The sequence below is a fragment of the Hylobates moloch genome, unplaced genomic scaffold, assembly GCF_009828535.3.
Source record: "Hylobates moloch isolate HMO894 unplaced genomic scaffold, HMol_V3 SCAFFOLD_1, whole genome shotgun sequence".
Classification (NCBI taxonomy): domain Eukaryota; kingdom Metazoa; phylum Chordata; class Mammalia; order Primates; family Hylobatidae; genus Hylobates; species Hylobates moloch.
In genome coordinates this window covers 129,077,927-129,102,811 of record NW_026652276.1, presented here as the reverse complement: position 1 = coordinate 129,102,811, position 24,885 = coordinate 129,077,927, and the positions used below count along the sequence as shown (strand labels likewise).

The following is a 24,885-nucleotide window of genomic DNA, read 5'->3' as shown; positions in this document are numbered from 1 at the left end:
GTGCCTAGGCAACATGGGGAAACCCCCGTCTCTACTAAAAATACAAAAATTAGCTGGGCATGGTCGCGCACACTTGTAATCCCAACTACTTGGGAGGCTGAGGCAGGAGGATCATTTGATCCGAGAGGCAGAGGTTGCAGTAAGCCAAGATCCCACCACTGCACTCCAGCATGGGCGACAGAGCAAGACTCCATCTCAAAAAAACAAACAACAACAACAAAAAAAAAAAACAAAAAAACTTCGGAAAGACTAATCAGTTAACTGGATTGGGATTACAAGAGATTTTCACATTTTGCTCTACACATTTCTGAATTATTTGAATTTTTTAATAGGAGCATATATTATTCATATTACCAGAAATAGCAAACATCAAGCTGAACTGCAGCTAAGGAGTGTCTGTGATAAACAGAAAACTGATTATTAAACAAAAGACAATTGAAGCCTCAGTTCTTTTAATTTGCCTTGTTCAATTAGTTACTTAACTTTATGAACTCAAGTCATACACTGAGACCCTAAAGCTGTTTTTGTTTTGAATTAATACCATATAGCTGAAAGTGACAAACACTTTACTCATGGCAGTATACAGAAATTTTCAGGGAAGATTAAAAGACATGAAAACAGCTGGTTGCGGTGGCTCACACCTGTAATCCCAGCACTTTGGGAGGCCAAGGCGGGCGGATCACTTGAGGTCAGGAGTTCGAGACCAACCTGGCCAACATACAGAAACCCCGTCTCTACTAAAAGTACAAAAATAAGCCAGGTGTGGTCGCAGGTGTCTGTAATCCCAGCTATTCGGGAAGCTAAGACAGGAGAATTGCTTCAACCCTAGATGCAGAGGTTGCAGTGAGCCTAGATCGCACCACTGCACTCCAGCCTGGGTGACAAGAGTGAGACTCTGTCTCAAAAAAAAATTAAAAAAATAAAATAAGACATGAAAACATGATTCTTGATAGACAATTCTAGCAATATACAAACTGTTTTTACTTTGTTTCCCTACAGTCTTAAATTTGTTGTCCAACTCATTTTCTGGTTACGAATTTAAAATTACAGCATAGTGCCAAAGTCTGAGATGTAATCTGTTATTGGTTTAAATTCAGGATTCATAATATAATATGGAGTCTGCTCACATATTCCATGGGCTCATGTAGTGATGTTAATTATGTTTCAGAAAAAAAGCGTCATGGTCATCCATTCTCAATAGACACTGTTGAATTACAAAACTAGTCCTAATATGTAGAATGTCAGTCAACAATGAGAATTCCTTTATATCTACACATCATGAGAATATTTAGGTAAGTTACTTAATAAATCCTGATCCCAACTTAAAAAGCGACTTTTGCTGAGGAGGATGGATCGATTGAGTTCAGGAGTTTGACACCAGCCTGGACAACACCTAGGGAATCCCTGTCTCTATAGAAAAAAAAAAAAAGCAAAAACCTAAAAACCACCACCAACTAAAACCTAGTCAGGCATGATGGTGCGCGACTGTGGTCCCAGCTACTCTGGAGAGTGAGGTAGGAGGATTTGTTGGACCGGGGAGGTCAAGGCTATACTGAACTATGTGATTGTGCCACTGCACTCCAGCCTGGGTGACAGAGCAAGACCATCTCAAAAAATATATAGAATAATAACTTTTCCACCCCAGAAAGATCCTGGTTCAACAAGTTTATTAAAAAAAAAAAAAAAAAAAAATGTCTGGGCGCGGTAGCTCACGCCTGTAATCTCAGCACTTTGGGAAGCCAAGGCCAGTGGATCACGAGGTCAGGAGATTGAGACCACCCTGGCCAACATGGTGAAACCCTGTCTGTACTAAGAAAACAAAAAACAACAACAACAAAAAATTAGCTGGGCGTGGTGGCCCATGCCTGTAATCCCAGCTACTCAGGAGGCTGAGGCAGGAGAATCGCTTGAACCAGGGAGTTGGAGGTTGCAGTGAGCCGAGATCATGCCACTACACTCTAGCCTGGTGACTGAGTGAGACTCCGTCTCAAAAAAGAAAAAACAAACAAAAAGCATTGGGCTGAGCACAGTGGCTCACGCCTGTAATCCCAGCACTCTCGGGGCCTGAGATGGGAGAATTGCTTGAGGCCAGGAGTTCGAGACCAGCCTGGGCAACACAACGAGATCCTGTCTCTATAAACAAAACTTTTAAAAAAATCAGCCAGGTGTGGTGACATGCACCTGTAGTTCCAGCGACTATGGAGTCTGAGGAGGGAGGACTGCTTGATCCCAGGAGTTTGAGGTTGCAGTGAGCTATGATGACACACACTACTCAACTGCTGCCTGGGTGACAGAATGAGACTCTCTCTAAAAAAAATAAAATAGGCTGGGCACCGTGGCTCACGCCTGTAATCCCAGCACTTTGGGAGGTCGAAGCTGGTCGGAGGGAACACCTTAGGTCGGGAGTCTGAGAACAGCCTGACCAACATGGAGAAACCCCATCGCTACTAATACAAAAAAATTAGCCGTGGGTGGCGGTGCATGCCTGTAATCCCAGCTACTCCGGAGGCTGAGGCAGGAGAATCGCTTGAACCCCAAGAAGCAGAGGTTGCAGTGAGCTGAGATCACGCCATTGCACTCCAGACTGGACAACAAGAGTGAAACTCCGTCTCAAAATAAATAAATAAATAAAATTAAAAAAAAATAAAAAATAAAAAACAATGTGTGCACAATTCTGTTAATCATTTACAACAAAGGTCATAAACTGGTAACCTGGGGTTGGGATTCAGCCGATATGTGGTTTTGATGTACATTATTTAAACAGTAACAAAAAAATCAGTTTCAAATTGGGAGATTTTGAGTAAAAAAGCCCAAGTTTTGGGGGGTCTTTTGAAAAACTGAAAAATCTGGTGACGCTACACTTTTACACTGGGTTTTAATTTTACTTTATTTTTGTGAGACAGAGTCTCACTCTGTCACCCAAGCAAGAGTACAGTGGCTTGATCATGGAGCTTTGACCTCCCAGGCTCAAACAATCTTCCTGCCTCAGCCTCCCAAGTAGCTGGGACCAACGCGTGCACCACTACACCTAGCTAATTTTTGTATTTTTTGTAGAGATGAGGTCTCACTTTGTTGCCCAGCTTGGTCTTGAGCTTCTGGGCTCAAGCAATCTGCCCGCCTTGACCTCCCAAAGTGCTGGAATTAACAGGTGTGAGCCACCACACTTGGTCTACAAGCTCTGACTTGTAAGTAGAAGCTAAATAATGGGAACACATGGACATAGAGTGTGGAATAATACACACTGGAAAGTAGGAAGGGTGGGAGCGTGCTGAAGAATAAGAAATTACTTAGTGGATACGATGTACATTATTCAGGTGATGCTTATGCTAAAAGCCTAGACTTCACCACTACGTAATATATCCATGTAATAAAATTGCTCTTGTGGCCCTTAAATTTATACAAAAAAAAAAAATTTAAAAAGTCATAGCCAAACCCAAGTTCACACAGGTTTTTTCCTGCTGTCTTCTTTTATAGCTCTGTGTTTTACATTTAGGTCTATGATCCATTTGATGGTTTCTGTGAAAGGTGTAAGGTGTGTCTTGATTCACTTTTTGCATATGGATGTCCAGTAGTTCCAGCAGTATTTGTTGAAAAGACTATCCTTTCTCCATTGAATTGCCTTTGCTCCTTGATCAAAAATCAATTGATCTTTGACTAAGATCAATTTGTATTCATGTGAGTCACACAAGTGTAATTGTGTGGGTCTATTTCTGGTCTCTTTATTTTGTTCCATCGATCTAGTTGTCTATTCTTTTGCCAATACCACATTGTCTTGGTTACTGTAGCTTTATAATAAATATTGAAGTCTGGTAGTGTCGGTCCCCCAACTCTGTACTCAATCAATACTGTGTTGCCTATTCTGAGTCCTTTACCTTTACAATTAAACTTTAGAATCGATTTGTCTATACCCACAAAATAACTTGCTGGGATTTTGACTGGGACTGAGTTGGGTCTACAAATCCAGTTGAGAAGAACTGACATCTTGACAATATTGAATCTTCCTACCCATGTGCATGGAATACATTAAATTTCTTAAGATTTCTTTCACCAGTTCTGTAGTTTTCCTTATATAAGTAAGTCTTACACATATTTTCTTAGATTTATACTTAAGCATTTCTTATTTTTTGGTGCCAAGGTAAATGGTATTAGGTTAATTTCAAATTCCCATTGTTTATTACTGGTATGTAGGAAAGCAGTTTACTTTTGTGTATTAGCCTTGTATCCTGCGACCTTAGTTCCAGAAGTTTTTCCGTTTTCAATTCTCTGATTTTCTGCATAATCATGTCATTTTTGAGGAACAGTTTTATTTCTTCCTTCCCAATTTCTATACTCTTTATTTCCTTGTCTTATTGCATTAGCGAGCATCTCAGTACAATATTGATAGGAGTGGTGAGAGGACATCCTGACCTTTTTCCTGATCTTAGTGAGAAGAATCTAATTTCTTACCATTAAGTATGATGTTAGTTGTAGAATTTTGTAAATTAAAAAAAAAAATCAAGTTTAGAAAGTTCCCTCCTGTTCCTAGCTTGTTGAGTTTTTGTCATGAATGGGTATTGAATATTGTCAAGTGCTTTTTTGTGGCTGGGCACCGTGGCTCACACCCATAACATCAGCACTTTGCAAAGCTGAAGTGGGAGGATCACTTGGGTCCAGGAGTTCAAGACAAGCCTGGGTGACATGGCCAAGTCCCATCTCTATAAAAAATATGAAAATTACCCAGGCATGGTGACGTGCAACTACAGTCTCAGTTGCTCTGGAGGCTGAGGTGGGAGGGTTGCCTTGAGCCCTGGAGGTGGAGATTGCAGTGAGCCAAAATCATGTCACTGCACTCCAGCCTGGGCAACAGAGTGAGACTCTGTCTCAAATTTTCTTTAAAAAAAGCTTTTTCGTCATCTATTCATACGATAATGAGATTTTTCTTTTTTCGTATATTGATGTGATGGATTACTTTGATTTTTGGATGCTAAGCCTTAAATATCTAGAATAAATACCACTTGGTCATGGTATATAATTATTTTTATCTTACTTTATTTTTGAGACAGGGCCTTGCTCTGTCCCTGGGGTGGAGTGCAGTGGTGTGAACACCGCTCATTGCAGCCTTGACCTCCTGGGCTCAAGCTATCCTTCTGCCTCAGCCTCCCACGTGGTCCTATCCAGCTGGGACCACAGGCGTGGACCACCATGCCTAGTTAATTTTTCAATTTTTTTGGTAGAGACAAGGTCTCACCTTGTTGCCCAGGCTGGTCTCCATCTCCTGGGCTCAACTGATTCTCCTACCTTGACTTCCCGAAGTGCTGGGATTATAGCTGTGAGCCACTGTACCTGGCCAATATAATTCTTTTTATTTATTGTTGGATTCTATTTGGTAACACTTTATTGAGAACTTTTGCATCTATGGTCATGAGATATTGGTATGTATTTTTCCTTCCTTGTAATGTTTTTGTCTGACTTTGGTATTTTGTCTGACTGGCATCACAGTATGAGTTAGGAGGTCAGAGTAAATTTTTTATTATAAAATATTTCAAAGAAGAGAAAATAAATATACGTGTATTCCATGGTGAGGTTTAATAAATTTCAACATTTTCCAAATTTAGTTGACTTGAAATACATACCCACTCACACATCCAAGTCCATCTGAAGCTTGTATCTCCCCAAACCCACCCCAAAAAAATTACTACCCCAAAATAATTACTATATCTAAAGCATTTGTTACTTTCATTTGTATTTACACCATGGCCTTATATTTACCATTTATAGAGAGTACAGCATATTGTTCTGCAGACTTTTAAATTTGATGTAAAGAATATCACATAAGTTTTGCTTTGGCTTTTGTTTGTACACAATTTTAGATTTATTCATGTTGCATCAAATGGCTCTAATTTAATCAACTATCTTGTTATCTGTGCAAATATGCAACCTATTTATCCTTTCTTCTATGGTCATTTAGATTGTTGCCAATCTTTTAACTGTAAAACTTTTTTTCTTTTTTGAGACAGCATATCCCTGCGTTGCCCAGGCTGGAGTGCAGTGGTGAGATCTTGGCTCACTGCAACCTTCACTTCCTGGGCTCAAGCAATTCTCCTGCCTCAGCCTCCCAAGTAGCTGGGATACAGGCACATGCCACCATGCCTAATTTTTGTATTTTTAGTAGAGACGGGGTTTCACTATGTTGGGCAGGCTGGTCTCGAACTCCTGACCTCATATCTGCCCACCTCAGCCTCCCAAAGTGCTGGGATTACAGGCATGAGCCACTGCGCCCAGCCTCAATTATGGTTTTTAATGAATTTGAACAAATACAAATATCTGAGAAGAGTTAACCCTAATTAAATAAAGCTGATTTTCTTTTTCTTTTCTTTTTTTTTTTTTGAGATGGAGTCTCGCTCTGTCACCCTGGCTGGAGTGCAGTGGCGCGATCTCGGCTCACTGTAACCTCTGCCTCTCCGGTTCATGCCATTCTCCTGCCTCAGCCTCCCGACTAGCTGGGACTGCAGGCACCCGCCACCATGCCTGGCTAATTTTTATTTTTAATAGAGACGGGGTTTCACTGTGTTAGCCAGGATGGGTTAAAGCCGATTTTCAAATGTATTGTCCTACACTACTTTTTGGAGACATTTACTTCTATATACCTACCTATATCTAAGTATGTGTTCTGCTTTTAAGAGTACTGTAGGCCAGGAGTGGTGGCTTACACCTGTAATCTCAGCACTTTGGGAGGCCAAGGTGGGCGGATCATGAGGTCAGGAGTTCGAGACCAGCCTTGCCAATATGGTGAAACCCCATCTCTACCAAATACAAAAAATTAGCCAGGCGTGGTGGTGCATGCCTGTTGTCCCAGTTACTCGGGAGGCTGAGGCAGAAGAATTGCTTAAACCCAGGAGGTGGAGGTTGCAGTGAGGCGAGATCACGCCACTGCACTGCAGCCTGGGCGACAGGGCAAGACTCTGTCTCAAAAAACAAACAAACAAAAAACAGTATTGTATATGAGCTGGGTGTAGTGTCACACACCTGTAATCCCAGCTACTTGGGAGGCTGAGGCAGGAGTTGGAGACCAGCCTGGGCAACATAGCAGGACCGGTCTCAAAAAAAAAAAAAGTATTGTATGGTATTTTATCAAACTAAGACATGTATTTAACATCTCTGAAATTAAGATGTATCTTATAATCAATGACATGTCACAGCTTAACTGGCAGTATTTTTACCAGCTGGCATATAAAATAATAGTGAATCTGAAAGCATCTTAGATGATAAATCATGGAAATTATGAGCAAAATAAAAGAGATAATTCAGGCTGGGTGCACTGGCTCACCCATGTAAGCCCAGCACTTTGGGAGGCTGAGGCGGGTGGATCACCTGAGGTCAGCTGTTTGAAACCAGCCTGGCCAACATGGCAAAACTCCATCTCTACTAAAAATATAAAAATTAGCCAGGCGTGGTGGCTTGCACCTGTAATCCCATCTACTCAGGAGGCTAAGGCAGGAGAACTGCTTGAACCCAGGAGGCAGAGGTCGCAGTGAGCCGAGATCACACCACTGCACTCCAGCCTGGGCAACACAGCAAGACTCTGCCTCAAAAAAAAAAAAAAAAAAAAAAAAAAGAGGTCATTAGGAAGTTCAGGGCTTATATAAGGTGTACTGATCACTACTATGTATTTTTTTTCCCAGACTAGTCAAGTGCAACAGTGAGAAGTGGGGTGAAGAATAGAACAAGGAGTTCGATCTGTAACTGACTGTGAACAATCAATTAAGATAACTCACTACCTTCTGACCAGCCGATTATGCGTCTTATTTACAGAAAAAACTACAACATATTTCTGTTAACTTAAACCTACGTATATGGTAGGAATGAATGAAACAGAGAAATGGTTGAGTGACAATAGCAGGAGACTTTGGCCTACATAAAACAATTAATATGGAATTTATAGAACCTAATAATAAATGTACTGACAAGGGTTAATGAAAATGTTTCTCTTAAGAATCTGAAAATGTTTCAGAAAATATAAATTCATGAACTTACTTCTAAAATGTTTTTAACTTGAAGATGTAATGTTAGTATGTCAGAAGTAAACATGAAACTTTTAACTTCCTCCTCCTTGAAATCATGCAAACTATGCTAATGAGACAGGAATTGAGATATCTTCATCAGGCTCTTTATAATTATCAAGAATGGTGGAGGGCCGGGCACGGTGGCTCACGCCTGTAATCCCAGCACTTTGGGAGGCCGAGGCTGGGCAGATTATGAGATCAGGAGATTGAGACCATCCTGGCTAACACGGTGAAACCCTGTCTCTACTAAAAATACAAAAATTAGCCGGGTGTGGTGGCACACGCCTGTAGTCCCAGCTACTCGGGAGGCTGAGACAGGAGAATTGCTTGAACTTGGGAGGCAGAGGTTGTAGTGAGCTGAGATTGTGCCACTGCACTCCAGCATGGGTGACAGAACAAGACTTCGTCTCAAAAAAAAAAAAAAAAAAAAAAAGAATGGTGGAAATACAGAGCTTGCTTCACAGGAGATTCACCAAAACTAATCATGCTTTTTTACTAATCTTGAATATTTTAATTCTTAGGTAGATGAGGCAAAGAGCCTTACCATTTGCTTTCTGCCTAAAAATAAGGTATCTTTTCCTTCATGTTAAACTCATGCTCTTTGCTTTCCTTTCACACAATAAACCCACAGAAGAAATGATTTTTTGAATAGTCCAGAAACAAAAAGGCAAGGTCACTGAACACTTTCTTCATTATTTCCCAACTTGATAATACATCTGAATTCTGAACATCTCCACATGGGCCAATATAACTTATTTTTTTTTTTTTTTGAGATGGAGTCTCACTCTGTCACCCAGGGTGGAGTGCAGTGGCACTATCTCAGCTCACTGCAACCTCTGCCTCCTGGGTTCAAGTGATTCTTCTGCCTCAGCCTCCCCAGTAGCTGGTATTACAGGCGCGCACCACCATGCCCAGCTTATTTTTGTATTTTTAGTAGAGACGAGGCTTTACCATATTGGCCAGGCTGGTCTTGAACTCCAAACCTCAAGTGATCTGCCCACGTGGGCTCCCAAAGTGCTGGGATTACAGGTGTGAGCCATGGTGCCTGGCCTATAACTCAATTTTAACATCCCACTTTACCCACAATGAAAATACATTAACTTCCATCATATTCTCTTAATTATGGCAGTCAGAAGTCGGCTAAGGGGCCAAGCGTGGTGGCTCACACCTGTAATTCCAGCACTTTGGGAGGCCGAGGCGGGCGGATCACGAGGTCAGGAGATCGAGACCACGGTGAAACCCGTCTCTACTAAAAATACAAAAAAATTAGCCGCAGGTGGTGGCGGGTGCCTGTAGTCCCAGCTACTCGGAGAGGCTGAGGCAGGAGAATGGCGTGAACCCAGGAGGCGGAGCTTGCAGTGAGCCAAGATCGCGCCACTGCACTCCAGCCTGGGAGACAGAGTGAGACTCCATCTCAAAAAAAAAAAAAAAAAGAATTTACATGGGCACTGGGATCTGAATTTGCATTCCCTTAAAGCTATTTATGCCTGCATATCCCTTAGAAAGTTTAATATTCCCAGGAGTATGTGGACCCTTGTTTGAAGACTCTACTATAGACTACACTTCCATCCTTTAAGCATATGAATTTTTAAGATGTATACTTAATTGTAAGTTTTTCTAAAAAGTTATTCAGCATTTTTATGGAGGTAAAATGTGTACCCTAGAACATTAAAAAACAATCCCTTTCATTTTAAAGAATAATCAATTCCTTTTACTCAGCTAAATAAAAATAGAGTAACGGTAACAAACCAAATGATCAATGCCACAAGAATTTTGATAACTGAATACACTACTTACAGTGTATGCATCTTTCCCGAGGACAAAAATTTTTCTTAAAACACTCAGGCCAGGTCTCTAGAAGTAGATGTTGGTAAGCTTTAGCAAGAAATTTTACCTTTGTTACACTTATAGTGAAATAAAATGTACGTAGACCATTAGAAGAGTTACAGTTTGAATGTCTTCCAAATACAATATAAATACACTGGCACAAAATCCTTCCTAACTTCTGCTTTTGTCTTTACTAATAACCCAATGATCTAAGAGATGCTTCAGTAAATTATTTCCAAATGTCATTTCCTAAAGACAACATTTCTTACCTATAAAGTCCAATAAAGTATTTTAAAAAGTATTCTCTTTGCTTTAATTTCCATTATACATCATGACCTCAACATAGCTGGAAAGACATAATGTTGGGAATAAGGACTTTTTCTTTAAAATACTGGGGAAAAATTACTAAGTTATCCCTTTTATATACAGGGTGTAGGCAGAACAATATAGTAGTTAAAATCAGAATTTCTACATCCATTTATCACTTAAGTACCTACTATCTTGCAGACACTATTCTAAAAACTGAGGAAATGGGGGTAAATGAGAAAGAAAGTAACAGCTACCACTTATTGAGTGCTTACTATGTGCCAGGCTCTGGCTTAAGAGTTTCATACATAAATTCATTTAATCCTCCAACACAACACCTCTATGACACAGGTACTATTAATTTTCTCATCTTACATATGAGAAAATTGAGGCATAGAGAAGTGAACTCAGCTAGCTAGTAACTTGTAGAAACACCATTTCCAAAATCCTGGCTTTCATGGAGCTTTTATTAATCTAAAAGCTTTCCATTCTTATTTTCTAGTCTCTGTGAAATACCTAATGAACAAAATTCTGTGGGTATGGTTCAAATAAGTGTGACCATTTTGTTTTTACATGTTTCTTTCTGGGAATGTTGAAACAAAAGTTTTACTAGCTCTATCTTCGTATTTTGTAACTTCAAAATGTCTAGAGTCTGTGTTGTATGTTAAAACACCTGATTTTGGCCGGGAATGGTGGCTCGCGCCTGTAAACTCAGCACTTTGGGAGGCTGAGATGGGTGGATCATTTGAGATCGCGAGTTCGAGATCAGCCTGGTCAACATGGTGAAACTAAAAATACATGTTCTGGGCTGGGCACGGTGCCTCATGCCTGAAATCCTGGCACTTCGGGAAGCCAAGGTAGGGGATCACTTGAGACCAGGAGTTCGATCAAGACCAGCCTGGCCAACATGGTGAAACCCCATGTCTACTCAAAATACAAAAATTAGCCCGGCGCACGCCTGTATTCCCAGCTACTCAGGAGGCTGAGGCGGGAGACTTGCTTGAACCCAGGAGGCGGAGGTTGCAGTGAGCCAAGATTGCACCACTGCACTCCAGCGTGGGCAACAGAGTGAGACCCTGTTTCAAAAACAAAACAAAAACAAACAAAAAAAACAAAACATGGTCTCTACTAAAAATACAAAAATTAGCCAGGCATGGTGACATGCGCCTGTAGTCCCAGCTACTCAGGAGCCGGAGGTTGCAGTGAGCCAAGATTGCACCACTGCACTCCAGCCTGGGCAACAGAGACTCCATCTCAAAAAACAAACAAACAAAAACCACTTGATTTTTGAAAAATAGTTGGGGTAACAATTCTTCCATATTTTTCTCTCCAGAACTATAGGTATGTATACACAGCTCCCTTAATTTGGAAAACCACTTCTCTACTCCAGGTAGGCCCAGTGGTGCTCAAGGTCACAGAATCCTGTCTCATCATGGTGATGTGTCCATGATTCAAGTTAATTAGGTCTCACCGTGGCTTTGGCCATAGTTAATCGGTTCAATAATACAGAAACATGATCTAAGTATGGCAAATTTGTCTTCTCTTGGATTGATGGAGATATGTTCTTTTTGCAATGGAAGTGATTTGAGACTGCTGGTAGCTATCTTCTTTGGCCTCAGGAGAAACTAACTCCATAATGCTAAGAGGTATAGAGAAATTCAGATGGAACACTTTGATTTAGCTATGCATGGTCTATTCTTGCCTTTTCCAGTTAAATGAGTATAAAGTTATGCTTAAGTGGGTTTCTGGGGCTTCAAGTTTTAATGCATTTTAACAGAAGCATTAGATAAAATGAGTATGAACAGAACTCTGTTATTCTCATCCTCATTATTTATAAACAAATACAGAGCTGTCTACAGCTCAAAGGATGGTGTATCTATTTCATTTTCAAAAATAATTTGCAAAACATTTACCTATGAACTCTAAGTGATTACAAAGCATTACTGTAATAAGTCTACTTCTTTATCATACCACAAAACCACAATAGCTAGACGACAAAATGTTTTATTTTAAAACATTGAAAAAACAATTAAAAGACAAATGTCCATTATATAACCAGGAATGTTAAATATATGGAAACGGTAAATCTCTAAAATGTGGTAGGTACTTCCAGAGCTAAATGTCGCAAGTTATCCTACTTTTTTTCTCTAATATCAACAATACCTGATACGATGAAAAATAACAAAAAGACCTTACTAATTATTCAATCAAAGTTATCATCTTTGGGTAAATTTATATCAACACAACTTAAAAGTTTTGTCCAAGATGTTCCTGACACATGAAGCTTCCAGTTGAATTTCAGAAATGTTAACAAAAGTATCTTCCTTTTTTGCCTGTGAATGTTTGGGTATTGCTGTATTGTTGGCTTATATCCACTACAGATACTGGTTCTAGGCCAGCCCAAGGATCTTCAAGCATTGAAGGCTTGAAATAATTTTCCAACTCATTAGACATTCTTTTTTCTCTAACACGCCCTGATCCAAATGGTGTAGATGTCCTTGGAGAACCCTTTAGAAAAAAAATCAGTTAAAAAAACACTTAGTAAAGATAATTGGTACTTCTTCCTTTAGCTAAAGGTTAGTGGGAATCACATTGCTGCTTAAAAGTTGTGACTTGAACCTAAATATGTTCAATTATAAAGTCCATGCTTCCTTTAATCAAGTGTTTCTATTTCTTAAAAAAAGTACTTAAAGCAATTTGTTATTCTCATTTATTTATAATTCCATGACCACTGTCATCTCAAATACTTTTGTGTCTAATGTAGTAACTTTGCAGTAATTAAATACAAGCAGTGATGAAATCAAGTAATTATATTCAATTTTCCCTCGAAATTTTCATTTTTTTCAGGAGAAAACAATACTATAGTTTTAAAGTTTCTAGAACCTTTCTAGCTCATGAACATTTTCTTTACTCCTTAGTTCCAGGCTCAAAATGGGTAGGGGGTTGGTGTAGAATACAGCGAGTTGGAAAACCACGTAGTTGCAAGCTGTAAACCACAGAAATCCCAGACATGCTAGAGATACTCCCTCTGTCTTTTGTATTTACTCTTACTAAATGAATGGAAAACTTCCACTACCACCGATTTTCTTTCCAGGGAAGTTGGAGCAGAAGCCAGTGTAGCTCGAAGGAAAGACTAAAAAAAAAAAAAAGAAAAAGAAAAAGAACGATTTCCTGAAACAAACTGGCAAGGCCCTTGGCAAACAGGAGGAAATGGAGAATCAGGAAAATCTGTGTATGGGTGGCAGTATACTGGTAAAAAGCACGAGGGCTCGAAAACAGAACGTATGGCTCTGCCACTCTTTGGGGTAATCTTCCGAAAGTTACTCAACTTCTCTAAGCCTCAGTTCGCTCATCTGCAAAATTGGGCTAACAATAGTACCTCAGAGAGGATTAGACAAAATAATCCACGTAAAGGGAATATTAGTACCGTGCCTGCCATACAGTAAGAGCTCGGCAAACGCTGGCTATTATTATTACCTGGGGGTGGGTCTGCTGCTGCCCTGGGGAGTAGCCGAATTGCTGCTGGGACCCCGCGGGGGACCTGGAGTAGGAGCCAGGGTAGCCGCCAGGGGACGGAGACCCGAACCGGCCCCCCGGGAAGCTGCCGCCGTGTCGCGGAGAGTGACTGCTCCCGTAAGGCCTAGACCGGGGCCCGTACGGCGGCGTGTGGTGCGGACTCCCGTACCCGTCTCGAGGGGAGGGCGGCCGTGGTCCGCCCCCGCCCGGGGTTCCCCGGAAGCTGCTTCCGCTACCCCAACCTCCTCCACCCGGACCAGGGTAAGGAGGAGTCGGGGGCCGAAAATTCTGTCGCTGCATATCAGGAGCCAAAGCCGAAAACCTCGCAGCCGCGTTCTCCCACCGGAACTGTATCGACTGGCCCTCCACAGAAAACTGCTAGTCCTTTACCAAAACAGTCCTCCGACCGCAGCCACCCTACGGCACATCGGTTCCGGCGTCACAAAGATTCCGCCGGGGACGGCGGGATTACCTAAATTACTGACTTGGCAAGAAACTCAGTGGATTTAAGTGAAAAGAGGAAGAAAAGGACACAGGAAAGGACGGACCCCCAAACCCAGCAACAGCCTTTCCAGTCTGGGTGCCCTTGGTCTGACCGACAGACGAGAAGCTGGCCCGGCGGACGACTGGGAGTGCTCCGCCCCGCCCGGCGGGGGCGGGGTCTGCGGCGTCCGTGGGTGCCCCCCAGTGGCGTCGGGTGGCGCCGCACGGAGTTCGCCGCTTGTACCAGGACCGATGCCATCTGAGATGCACGCGATGCTGGCGACGCTGGCAAGGGTGGCAGCTCTGCGCAGAACCTGCCTCTTCTCCGGCCGGGGCGGCGGGAGGGGGCTGTGGACTGGCCGCCCGCAGTCAGGTACCCTCCGAGATTCGGTCTGGGCGGCTAAAGGGACCCCTGCCCCAGCTTGCCTCCTGGGGCGCCCTGAGGAGAGCAATCGGGGTCTGAAGTCTCTGCTGACGCCGCAGCGGTGGCTTTGCTCGCCTCCCTGCAACCCCGCTCCGTGGGCCTGCGGCCGGCCTGCCCCGCTCTGGCCGCCCAGGGTCGCCTCTGCCCCGCGCGTTGTTGTGACCGAGGGCTCCGTGCGCGGTGGGGTCCGGCTCCCGTGCGTCCCGCGGCTCGCGTTTGGGGCCTCTTTACTGCTGTCCTTTCGTCCGCCAAGTTTAAGTAACTTCGAAAATGCACACCCAGCCACATTTCAGAAAGGAATTTAGCCCGCTGCTTTGAATAACTTGACACTTCATGTACAATAAAAGACGCCCTTGTACAGTTACCTGTCACAGAATTTTATTTAGAGGATGAAATTTAGCTTTACTACAGTGTTATAGAACTTTCGTTACTCCCTCTGAATTTGGGAATGGTAATCCACTATGAATCTTTTTTTTTTCCTTTTTTCTTTTATTCTTTTTTTTTTTTTTTTTGAGACGGAGTCTCGCTCTGTCGCCCAGGCTGGACTGCAGTGGCGCAATCTCGGCTGACTGCAATCTCCCCCTCCCGTGTTCAGGAGATTTTCCTGCTTCAGCCTTCCGAGTAGCTGGGATTATAGGCATGCCGGCCACCATGCCCAACTAATTTTTGTATTTTTAGTAGAAACGGGGTTTCGCCATATTGGCCAGGTTGGTCTCGAATTCCTGACCTCAAGTTATCCTCCCGCCTCGGCCTCCCAAAGTGTTGAGATTAGACGTAATCTCTATGATTACGCGCGCGGCACCTATGAATCCTGAAATTAGTTGCAGGATGCAGGATTTTTTTTTTTTTTTTTTTTTGAGACAGTGTCTCGCTCTGTCGCCCAGGCTGGAGTGCAGTGGCGCAATCTTGGCTCACCACAACCTCTGCCTCCCGGATTCAAGCGATTCTCCTGCCTCAGCTTTCTAGAGTAGCCTCGATTACAGGCATGTGCCACATGCCCGGCTAATTTTTTTTGTATTTTTAGTAAAGACGGGTTTCACCATGTTGGCCAGGCTGGTCTCGAATTCCTGGGCTCAAGTGATCCGCCTGTCTTGGCCTCCCGAAGTGCTGGGATTTCATGCGTGAGCCACCGTGTCCGGCGTAGGATACAGAATCTTAAAAGAGCTTTAGGACTCATTAAATCATAGCCTAATGTGTAGCCTGGACCGTGATTTCCATTCACCCTCTTGTAGCTGCTACTCCTCGCTGTCTTCTTTGACATGTTCTGTGACATCCCAAGCTGACGAGTGTGGTATCTTCTCAGCTTCTATCCTCCTTGATGAATGGAGACACACACACAGGGTTTTTTTTTGTTTGTTTATTCTGTGGAAATTCAATTCACTACATTTCGTTTCTTCTGTAGATACAAGTGATAGAGTTAATCAAGGTAGCATATTGCCATTAAGGTTTAGTGATACAATTAAGGTCTGAGGACTCCAGCCTATCCACTTTATTATATACAGTAGTTCTGTTCTGGCCAAAAATTCACCTTTCTGGACATCATCTTTAGTGTTTAACTTAATGCTTGGGAATTGCTCATTTGAATATTTATTGAATAAAATGACCTAGGTGGGACAATTGCTTGAGCCTAGGAGTTGAAGACCAGCCTGGGCAACATCGTGAAGCCCCATTTCTACCAAAAATACAAAAAAACTAGCCGAGCTTGGTGGCGTGCGCCTGTAGTCCCAGCTGCTTGGGAGGCTGAGGTGGGAGGATGGCTTGAGTCCTAGGAGGTCGAAGCTGCAGTGATCCGCTATTGTGCCACTGCACTCCAGCCTGGGTAACAGAGCGAGACCTTATCATGCCCCCCCCCACCCCACTGGAAAAAAAAAGGTTCACATACACCACCTAGGTAATTTTCACCTTTTAGATCATCAGCCAGTCTACTCAGGGGAGGGGGCAGAAAAGTGAGAGTGGTGGGGACCAAAATTAACTTTATTATTATTATGATGGAGATGGGGGGGGGTCTCACTCTGTCACCGAGGCTGGAGTGCGGTGGTGAGATCACAGATCACTGCGTCCTCGACCTCCTGGGCTCAAGTGATCTTCCCACATCAGTCTCCCAAGTAGCTGAGACTACAGGCTCATGCTACCATGCCTGGCTAATTTTTTTTATTTCTTTATTTTTTGTAGAGACAGGGTCTTGCTGTGTTTCCCAGAACTCCCCACCTCAAGTGTTCCTCTCTCCTGCCTTGGCCTCCCAAAACTCTGCAATTAAATGGTGTGGTGAGCCACCATGCCCAACCAACAAATTAATTTAATAGTAAACAGTTTAATCGATGGACGCATAATGAGTATATAGATCTTTATTCCATCAACCCATTTATCTGTATAACTTCAATCTAACTAAAGTTCACTAAAATTTATCAAAATTCAAAAGCCATGCTCTTTTTAAGCTTCTAGTAGTACATTTTGTAGCAAGATAAAACTGACCAATAAAAAAGTTTGAGTTGTGTCTTTCTGTCTTATAGCAGTATACTCTTTCTATATATATTTTTCATTTATTTAAGTATTGAGACATGTCTTGCTCTTTCATCCAGGCTGGAGTGCAGTGGCGCAATCCCAGTTCACTGCAACCTCTGCCTCCCTGGGGTCAAGCAATCCTTCCACCTCAGCCTCCCAAGTAGCTGAAACCAGAGGTGCGTGCCACCATGCCTGGCTAATTTTTGTATTTTTTGAAGACATGGGGTTTTGCCATGTTGCCCGCACTGGTCTTGAACTCTTTGGCTCACACAATCCAGCCACCTGGGCCTCTCAAAGTGCTGGGATTACAGGGATGAGCCCCCTGTGCCCCAGCCAGTTATGATTTTTTTGGCATATATTCATGGGGGTACAAGTGCAGTTTTGCTACATTGATATATTGTATTGGGGTGAAGTCAGGGCCTTCAGTGCATCCATCACTGGCACAACACACATTGTACCCAGCAAGCAACCTCCTGTAGTCCATCCCCTTCCCTCTACATTCCCAACCCTCCAAGTCTCCATTGCCCATCACTCCACACTCTGCTTCCATATGTACACATTATTTAGCACCAATTTATAAAGGAGAACAGGCAATATTTGTTTTTCTGTGCCTGAGTGATTTCACTTAAGATAATGGCCTCCAGTTCCATCCATGTTGCTGCAAAAGACATAGTTTCATTCTTTTTTATGGCTGAATAGTATTCCATTTTGTATATATGCCATATTTTGTTTATTTAGTGCTCCATTGATGGGCACTTAGGTTGATTTCATATCTTTGCTTTTATGAATAGTGCTGTATTAAACATATGAGTGCAGGTGTCTTTTTGATATAATGATTTCTTTTCCTTTGGGTAGATGCACAGTAGTGGGATTGCTGCATCTTCCGGTAGTTCTATTTTTAGTTCTGTGAGAAATCTCCATACTGTTTTCCATAGAAGTTGCACTGATTTACATTCCCACCAACAGTGTATGAGTTCCCTTTTCTCAGCTTCCTCACCAACATCCTGTGATTTTTTTGTCTTTTTAATAGCCATTCTGATGTATGTAAGATGATATCTCATTGTGGTTTTTAATTTGTATTTCTCTGATGATTGGTGATGTTGAACATTTTAAAAAATTTTTACTCATGGCAGTACACAGAAATTTTCAGGGAAGATTAAAAGGCATGAAAACATGACTCTTAATAGACAATTCTAGCAATATACGAACTGTTTTTACTTTGTTTCCCTAGAGTCTTGAATTTTTTGTTCAACTCATTTTCTGGTTATGAATTTAAAATGATTACAGCATACTGCCAATGTTTGAGAAGAAATCTGTTATTGGATTAAGTTTAGGAATCAGGTTGGGCGTGGTGGCTCATGCCTGTAATCCTACCACTTTGGGAGGCTGAGGTGGGTGGATCACCTGAGATCAGGAGTGAGCCGAGATTGCGCCACTGTACTCCAGCCTGGGTGACGATAGCAAAACTCTGGCTCAAAAAAAATAAAAATAAAATAAGGAAATTCAGGATTCATATTAGTTAACTTATTTTTGAGACAAAGTCTCGTTCTGTCACCCAGGCTGGAGTTCGGTGGCAAGATCTAAGCTCACTGCAACCTCCACCTCCTGGGTTCAAGGATTGTTCTGCATCAGCCTCCAGAGTAGCTGGGACTACAGGTGTGTGCCACTACGCCTGGCTAATTTTTGTATTTTTAGCAGAGATGGGGGTTTCACCGTGTTGGCCAGGCTTGTCTCAAACTCCTGACTTCAGCTGATCCGCTCACCTCAGCCTCCCAAAGTGCTGGGATTACAGGCGTAAGCCACCGTGCCCCGCTGATGGTGAACATTTTTGATATGCTTGTGTTTTGAAAAATGCCTACTCATGTCCTTAGCCCATTTGTTAATGGGATTATTTGTTTTTTGTTGTTGAGTTGTTTGAGTTGCTTGCAAATTCTGGATATTAGTCCCCTGCTGGGTATGTAGTTTGCAGATATTTTCTTCCATTCCTCATGTTATCCGTTCACTCTGTTGATCATTTCTTTTGCTATGCAGAAGCTTTTTAGCTTAATTTCCATTTGCCTGTTTTTGTTTTTGTTGCCTGTGCTTTTGAGGTCTCAGTCATGAATTCTTTGCCTAGATCAATGTCTAGAAGAGTTTGCCCTAGGTTTTCTTCGAAATTTTTAGAGTTTCATCCTTACATTCAAGTCTTTAATCCATCTTGAATTTATTTTTTTCTTTCTTTCTTTTTTTTTTTTTTTTTTTGAGGTGGAGTTTCGCTTTTGTTGTCCAGGCTGGAGTGCAATGGCACGATCCCGGCTCACTGCAGCCTCTGCCTCCTGGGTTCAAGCGATTCTCCTACCTTATCCTCCCAAGTAGCTGGAATTACAGGCATGCGCCACCATGCCCGGCGAAGTTTTTGTGTGTTTAGTAGAGACAGGGTTTCTCCATGTTGGTCAGGCTGTTCTCAAACTCTTGACCTCAGTTGATCCGCCCGCCTAGGCCTCCCAAAGTGCTGGGATTATAGGTGTGAGCCACCATGCCCGGCCAAATTGATTTTTTTATATGGTGAGATACAGGGATCCAGTTTCATTCTTCTGCATATGGCAATCCAATTTTCCCAGCACCTTTTACTGAAAAGGGTATCCTTCTCCAGTAAATGTTGTCAAGTTTGTCAAAAATCAGTTGGCTGTAAGTATGTGGGTTTATTTCTGAGTTCTCTATGCTGTTCCATGGATCTATGTGTCTATTTATTTATTTATTGAGGTGGAGTCTTGCTCTGTTGCCCAGGCTGGAATACAGTTGTGCAAACTCGGTTCATTGCAACCTCCACCCCCTGGGTTCAAGCAATTGTCCTGCCTCAGCCTCCTGAGTAGCTGGGATTATAGGCGCACGCCACCACACCTGGCTAATTTTTGTATTTTTAGTAGAGACAGGGTTTCACCATGTTGGTAAAGCTCGTCTTGAAATCCTGACCTCGTGATCCTCCTGTCTTGGCCTCCCAAAGTGCTGAGATTACAGGCGTGAGCCACTGCACCTGGCCCTATGTGTCTGTTTTTATAGACACTATGGGTATTTTGCTGTTTTGGCTACTATGGCCTTGTAGTATATTTTGAAGTCAGAAAATGTGATATCACCAGCTTTGTTCTTTTTACTTGGGATATTTTTGGTTATTCGGGCTCATTTTTAGTTCCATATGAACTTCAGAATTGTTTTTTCTAATTCTGTGAAAAAATGATGTTGATAGAAATTGCATTGAACCTGCAGATTGCTTTGGGCACAATGGTCATTTTAACCACATTAATTCTTTCAACCTACGTGCATGGGTGTTTTTCCATTTGTTTGTTTCATCTATAGTTTCTTTCATCAGTGTTTTGTAGTTTTCCTTGTAGATTTCTTTCACCTTCTTGGTTAAATATATTCCTAGGTATTTTATTTTTTTGTAGCTATCATAAATGGGACTGCCTTCTTGGTTTCGTCCTCAGGTAGAATGTTACTGGTGAACAGAAATCCTAGTGATTTCTTTTTCTTTTTTTTTTTGAGATAGTCTTGCTCTACTACCCATGCTGGAGTACAATGGTGCAATGTAGGCTCACTGCAAAGGCCTCCCAAAGTGCTGGGATTACAGGCATGAGCCACTGTGCCCATCTGATTTATAAATTTTTGACAGATTATGCATGAAAGTGTGCTTCTCAGGCCAGGCGCAGTGGCTCATGGTTGTAATCCCAGCACTTTGGGAGGCTGAGGCAGGTGGATCACAAGGTTGGGAGTTTGAGACCAGCCTGGCCAACATAGTGAAACCCCATCTCTAGTAAAAACACAAAAAAATAGCTGGGCATGGTGGTGGGCGCCTGTAATCCCAGCTACTTGGGAGGCTGAAGCAGGAGAATTGCTTGAACCCGGGAGTGGGAGGCTGCAGTGGGCTGAGATCATGCCATTGCACTCCAGCCCGGGTGACAGACAATGCAAGACTCCATCTCAAAAAAAAAAAAGTGTGCTTCTCATCACATTTAGAGGTAGTATATGAAGATTGAGGGAGAGGGAATTCTTTTTTTTTTTTTTTTTTTGAGGCAGGGTCTGACTCCAGTAGCCCATGTTATAAATAAAGTTTTGGTGCCACAAAAGAAATAGCACTGGAATATAAAATTTTCTTTTTAATTCTCAGCAAGGCAATGTACTTCTATAGAAGAGTGTGCCCTTACAGATGGAACAATGATGAGCACACACCTGGACAAGGGAGGGGAAGGGGTTCTTATCCCTGATGCACGTGGCCTCTGCTGCTGTGTTGTTCCCCTATAGGCTAGGTTAGACCACACAGGCTAAGCTAATTCCAATTGGCTACTTTAAAGAGAGTGATGGGGTGAGTGGTTTGGCAGGAAAAATGGTTATGGCAGAGCAGGAAATCTGAATAAGTCAGGGTGGAGAATGAGCAGGTAATCGGAATGACTTAGGGTGGAATAGGTAACTGGAATGAGTCATGGTGGAGCAGGTAATCAGAATGAGTCAGGGTGAAGCAGGTAGTAGGAATGAGTCAGGGTGGAGCAGGTAATCGGAATGAGTCAGGGTAGAGCAGGTAATTGAAAAAGATTGCTTTACCAGGAAGTTAAGTTTAAAACTAGAAAGCAAAGAATTGAACATGCTGACAAACAGATTCTTGGAAGAGAAATTTAGAACTCATATCTAACATTCCCTCCTATTGCATTTCCTTACAGGTCTTTTTCTTCAGACTTCTTTAACATGTCTTGGCTTAGTTGTTCTGCTTGATTTTCCAAAAGAAGAAACTTCTTTGGATAAGGCAGAGGATAGTTAAGGGAGGTTTTAGTAAGTGCTGTTTTTATAAACCTCTGCACCAACCCATGGATGCATGGTGTGACACAGCACCCGACAAGAATAAGTACACCCATTATGGCTGCGAGGGAAGTAAGAATTGAGGCTATTCTTATTTTCCATTTACTGAACCACTTTTCTAGCCATCCTGTAGAGGAATCATTTACCCCTGAGTTGTTGGCTAACTCATTGGACACAGCAGTCAGACCTTGCAATGCCTTTGTTATACTTCCATCAGGGCAGTGTTGTTTGGGATGAAGGTACAACATTGAGTTTTAATCATGACGCAAACTCCTCTTTCTGCTAATATCATGTCTAAGGCTATCTTATTTTCCCAAGCCATCTGGCTAGTAGCCCCTAATTGCTCAGCTATTCCTTTAACAGCATCTCTAGTATAGTTAATAAATTGCTGTTGTTGTTTATCCAATCTACATTTTTATTAATTGTCACCACCAAAATATTGACTCAAATCCTGCAGCTATTTGATTTCGGGGTTTAAATTGATCTGGTATTCCCTGTGGGACTCCAATTGCATTTAATTAGATATGAGAGTCGAAAGACCCGTAAGAGGCTTCTCTTGCTTTACGATGTCTGGTTTTTCCTTCCTCTGGTTGAAGAAAGGCCAGAGTAAAAGGGATAGCCAATTGGACTAGAGCATAAGTACTGCTCTAATTATTTGGCAGAGTGCCCAGTAAAGGTCCTCCATAATCCCACCATACATCCACTCAGGGATGAATAAGGGCAGACTTATGGGTCAGCTCTTGGAAGTGCCACACTTCACTGCATCCTGTTAAGTCTCCAAGGAATGCCAAATTTTTCCCTTGGTTGTTGGAGACATGAGGTAAAATTGATTTTGGAAGATGGAGGCTGGATGGCCCTTGGGGGCTGACCTGCAGCATGCTGGACTTTGGGATATAGCAGAGAGAGAGAGTGGCACAACTTGTTACTCTAGGCTGTAGAATCCTGGAAAAGAGCTACCATGCAGCCCATGCCCAGTTGAGTGGACGACCACCCCAGTGGAAAGGGGACAATCTGGGCCTCTGGCCTTCCAGGCGCACAAGCATAACAATTGCTTTTGTTTAACATGTGGACGGAATATTTGATCCATTCCAAGCAGGCATTTGCATCTTGGTATCCTGTCTTAATTGCCGAAGTTTGTTTTAAGTCCTTAACTTCTATGATAGCTATCTTGGTCTTGTCGTTAGATGGAAGAGGGGCAATTGTTTAGTTGTGAGAGGTTTTGGAAGAAGGCTTAGAGGAAGGTGCAGGCAGTGGGGGATCAAAGACACATATTTCAAAGAATCCAATAGGATCTGTCCCTGAAACCTCAGCCCCCATACCATAAAATTGGCTTAAAGAAGGGAACCGGCTTAGGAAAGGGGAAGAACTTTGAGGGCTCGAGATAATAACCTGTAATGGAATGCACTGGTTTAGCTGACCCCCAGTTGGGGGTTGGCTGTCCCTCTAGTAAAATGAATGTATGATTTTAGGAAATTACAAAAACCGGTTGGGGCAGTCCATCCTTGTTCTTTAGTGGTCCACAGAATGTTGGACAAACTACGGCATAAAAGTTCTACATCGGGGGGCAAGACTCCTGGTTGACACTGGGGTCTTTATCGAAATCTCCCTGGATTAAATGGTCCCATTCACTAATGTCTAGTCTGAGGAGAGTCAGGAGGGACAGAGGTACTTTTCTGAAGTAGAGAGCTGTCTTTGACTTGGCAAGTCCCCACAGGGTGTAACAAGGCAAGCATCAAATGCAATAGTTTGAAGAGAAATTGACTTGGTTATGTTAATAACTAGTTGGCCAGCAATAGAGGGAGGAAAGAAGAAAGAGTAATAGAATAGATGAAAGAGAGTTAAATTTTTCTTCACTTTAGTTTGGTAGGGTTTTCCCCTGGGACTATGGCCCATGACTCTGCAGGGAGCGGTGCTTTCTTGACTCGGGTGTGATGAGTCCATCCCCTTTCCACTGTATGAACAGCAGTCTCGGTGGTTAGCAGCACAAGGTGGGATCCTTCCCAGGCTGGCTAGAGTTTTCCTTCTTTCCACCCTTTGATGAGAAGGTGATCCTTAGGCTGGTACTGGTTTACCGGAAATTCTAGGGGTGGTACCTGTGCTAAAAGACTTTTAGTTTTGAGGGAAAGGAAAGTGGAAGATAAACCAAGTATATAATTTCTAAGAAATTGATCTTTTGTTTTAAATGTGGGGACATCAGCAATGGACTTTATAGTCCTTGGTGTCTTCTTACTGAGAAATTTCCTTTAGCAACTATTTTTATTAGTTTTTAGACCAAAGAAAGCCAAACACCATTTTATATTTGACAAGCTTCCGGCAGGATTTTTATACCAGATAAGCTAAATTTCACCTTTATATTAGTGTGCTATTAATGATAAACTTAATTTTAATAAAACCTTGTAGACACATTTATCCAATTTTTAATGTCTGACCATAAGGTAAGATTTTTATAGACTCTTTTTAACCTTGTATAATTTTTGTTAAAGAGCAGGTTAGTGCTTTAAGAAAAACCTGTTGTGCTTTTATTTTAATGTCCAGTTCACAGAAAAACTGGATGATACCCCTTTAACTTTAGCTAATATGTTTACAAACAGAATTTCCTTTAAAATTAATGTTTCAAAACTTGCTTAAACTTTAAAACAAAAAAATTTTTTAACCTTTTAATGTAGGTAAAAATCCACATTCTTATGCCTCATTATAATCCTTTTACCAAAAGTATATTTACTTTCCTTACACACCTTGCAAATAAACTGTTTCTTCAATAGTTTTACATTCAGGAGGCCTAATTACTTTTATATTATACAACATTTCTTGCATAAATTCCCTTTTATAACTTTTTTTTCAGAAATTTCACAGACAATTCTTCAACATGCCTCAGCTTTCTCACTTGTTGCAAACTTCCCTTTCTTTAAACAACCAGTTAATTTATTTTAGGACAGGAATTTACCATATAACATTCCTTTT

General features: G+C 42.0%; 2 protein-coding genes across 3 annotated transcripts in view; one reads left to right on the top strand and one right to left on the bottom strand.

Annotated features, from left to right (window-relative positions):
• Positions 1-7,773: 7,773 nt before the first annotated feature.
• MPLKIP (M-phase specific PLK1 interacting protein) lies at positions 7,774-14,318 on the bottom strand. The gene is made up of 2 exons (XM_032758268.2): positions 13,653-14,318; positions 7,774-12,683 (listed from the first exon to the last, which is right to left on the bottom strand). The coding sequence occupies exons 1-2, from the start codon at positions 13,989-13,991 to the stop codon at positions 12,483-12,485; spliced, it is 540 nt and encodes a 179-aa protein (XP_032614159.1). The 5' UTR covers positions 13,992-14,318; the 3' UTR covers positions 7,774-12,482.
• Positions 14,278-24,885, top strand: part of SUGCT (succinyl-CoA:glutarate-CoA transferase) — a 745,635-nt gene continuing 735,027 nt past the window's right edge. For both annotated transcript variants that reach the window (XM_032758266.2, XM_058445557.1), the window contains exon 1: positions 14,278-14,547. In XM_032758266.2, the coding sequence (XP_032614157.1) occupies positions 14,427-14,547 (121 nt within the window). In that variant the 5' untranslated portion in view covers positions 14,278-14,426. The remainder of the gene's footprint in view (positions 14,548-24,885) is intronic.

What these genes read in the sequence shown, in the direction of transcription:
- MPLKIP (XM_032758268.2), bottom strand. Translation starts at nt 13,991, where the DNA reads ATGCAGCGACAGAATTTTCGGCCCCCGACTCCTCCTTACCCTGGTCCG. An exon ending in AGCAGCAGACCCACCCCCAG is followed by an intron (nt 12,684 to 13,652) that starts GTAATAATAATA and finishes TTTTTTCTAAAG; the next exon opens with GGTTCTCCAAGGACATCTAC.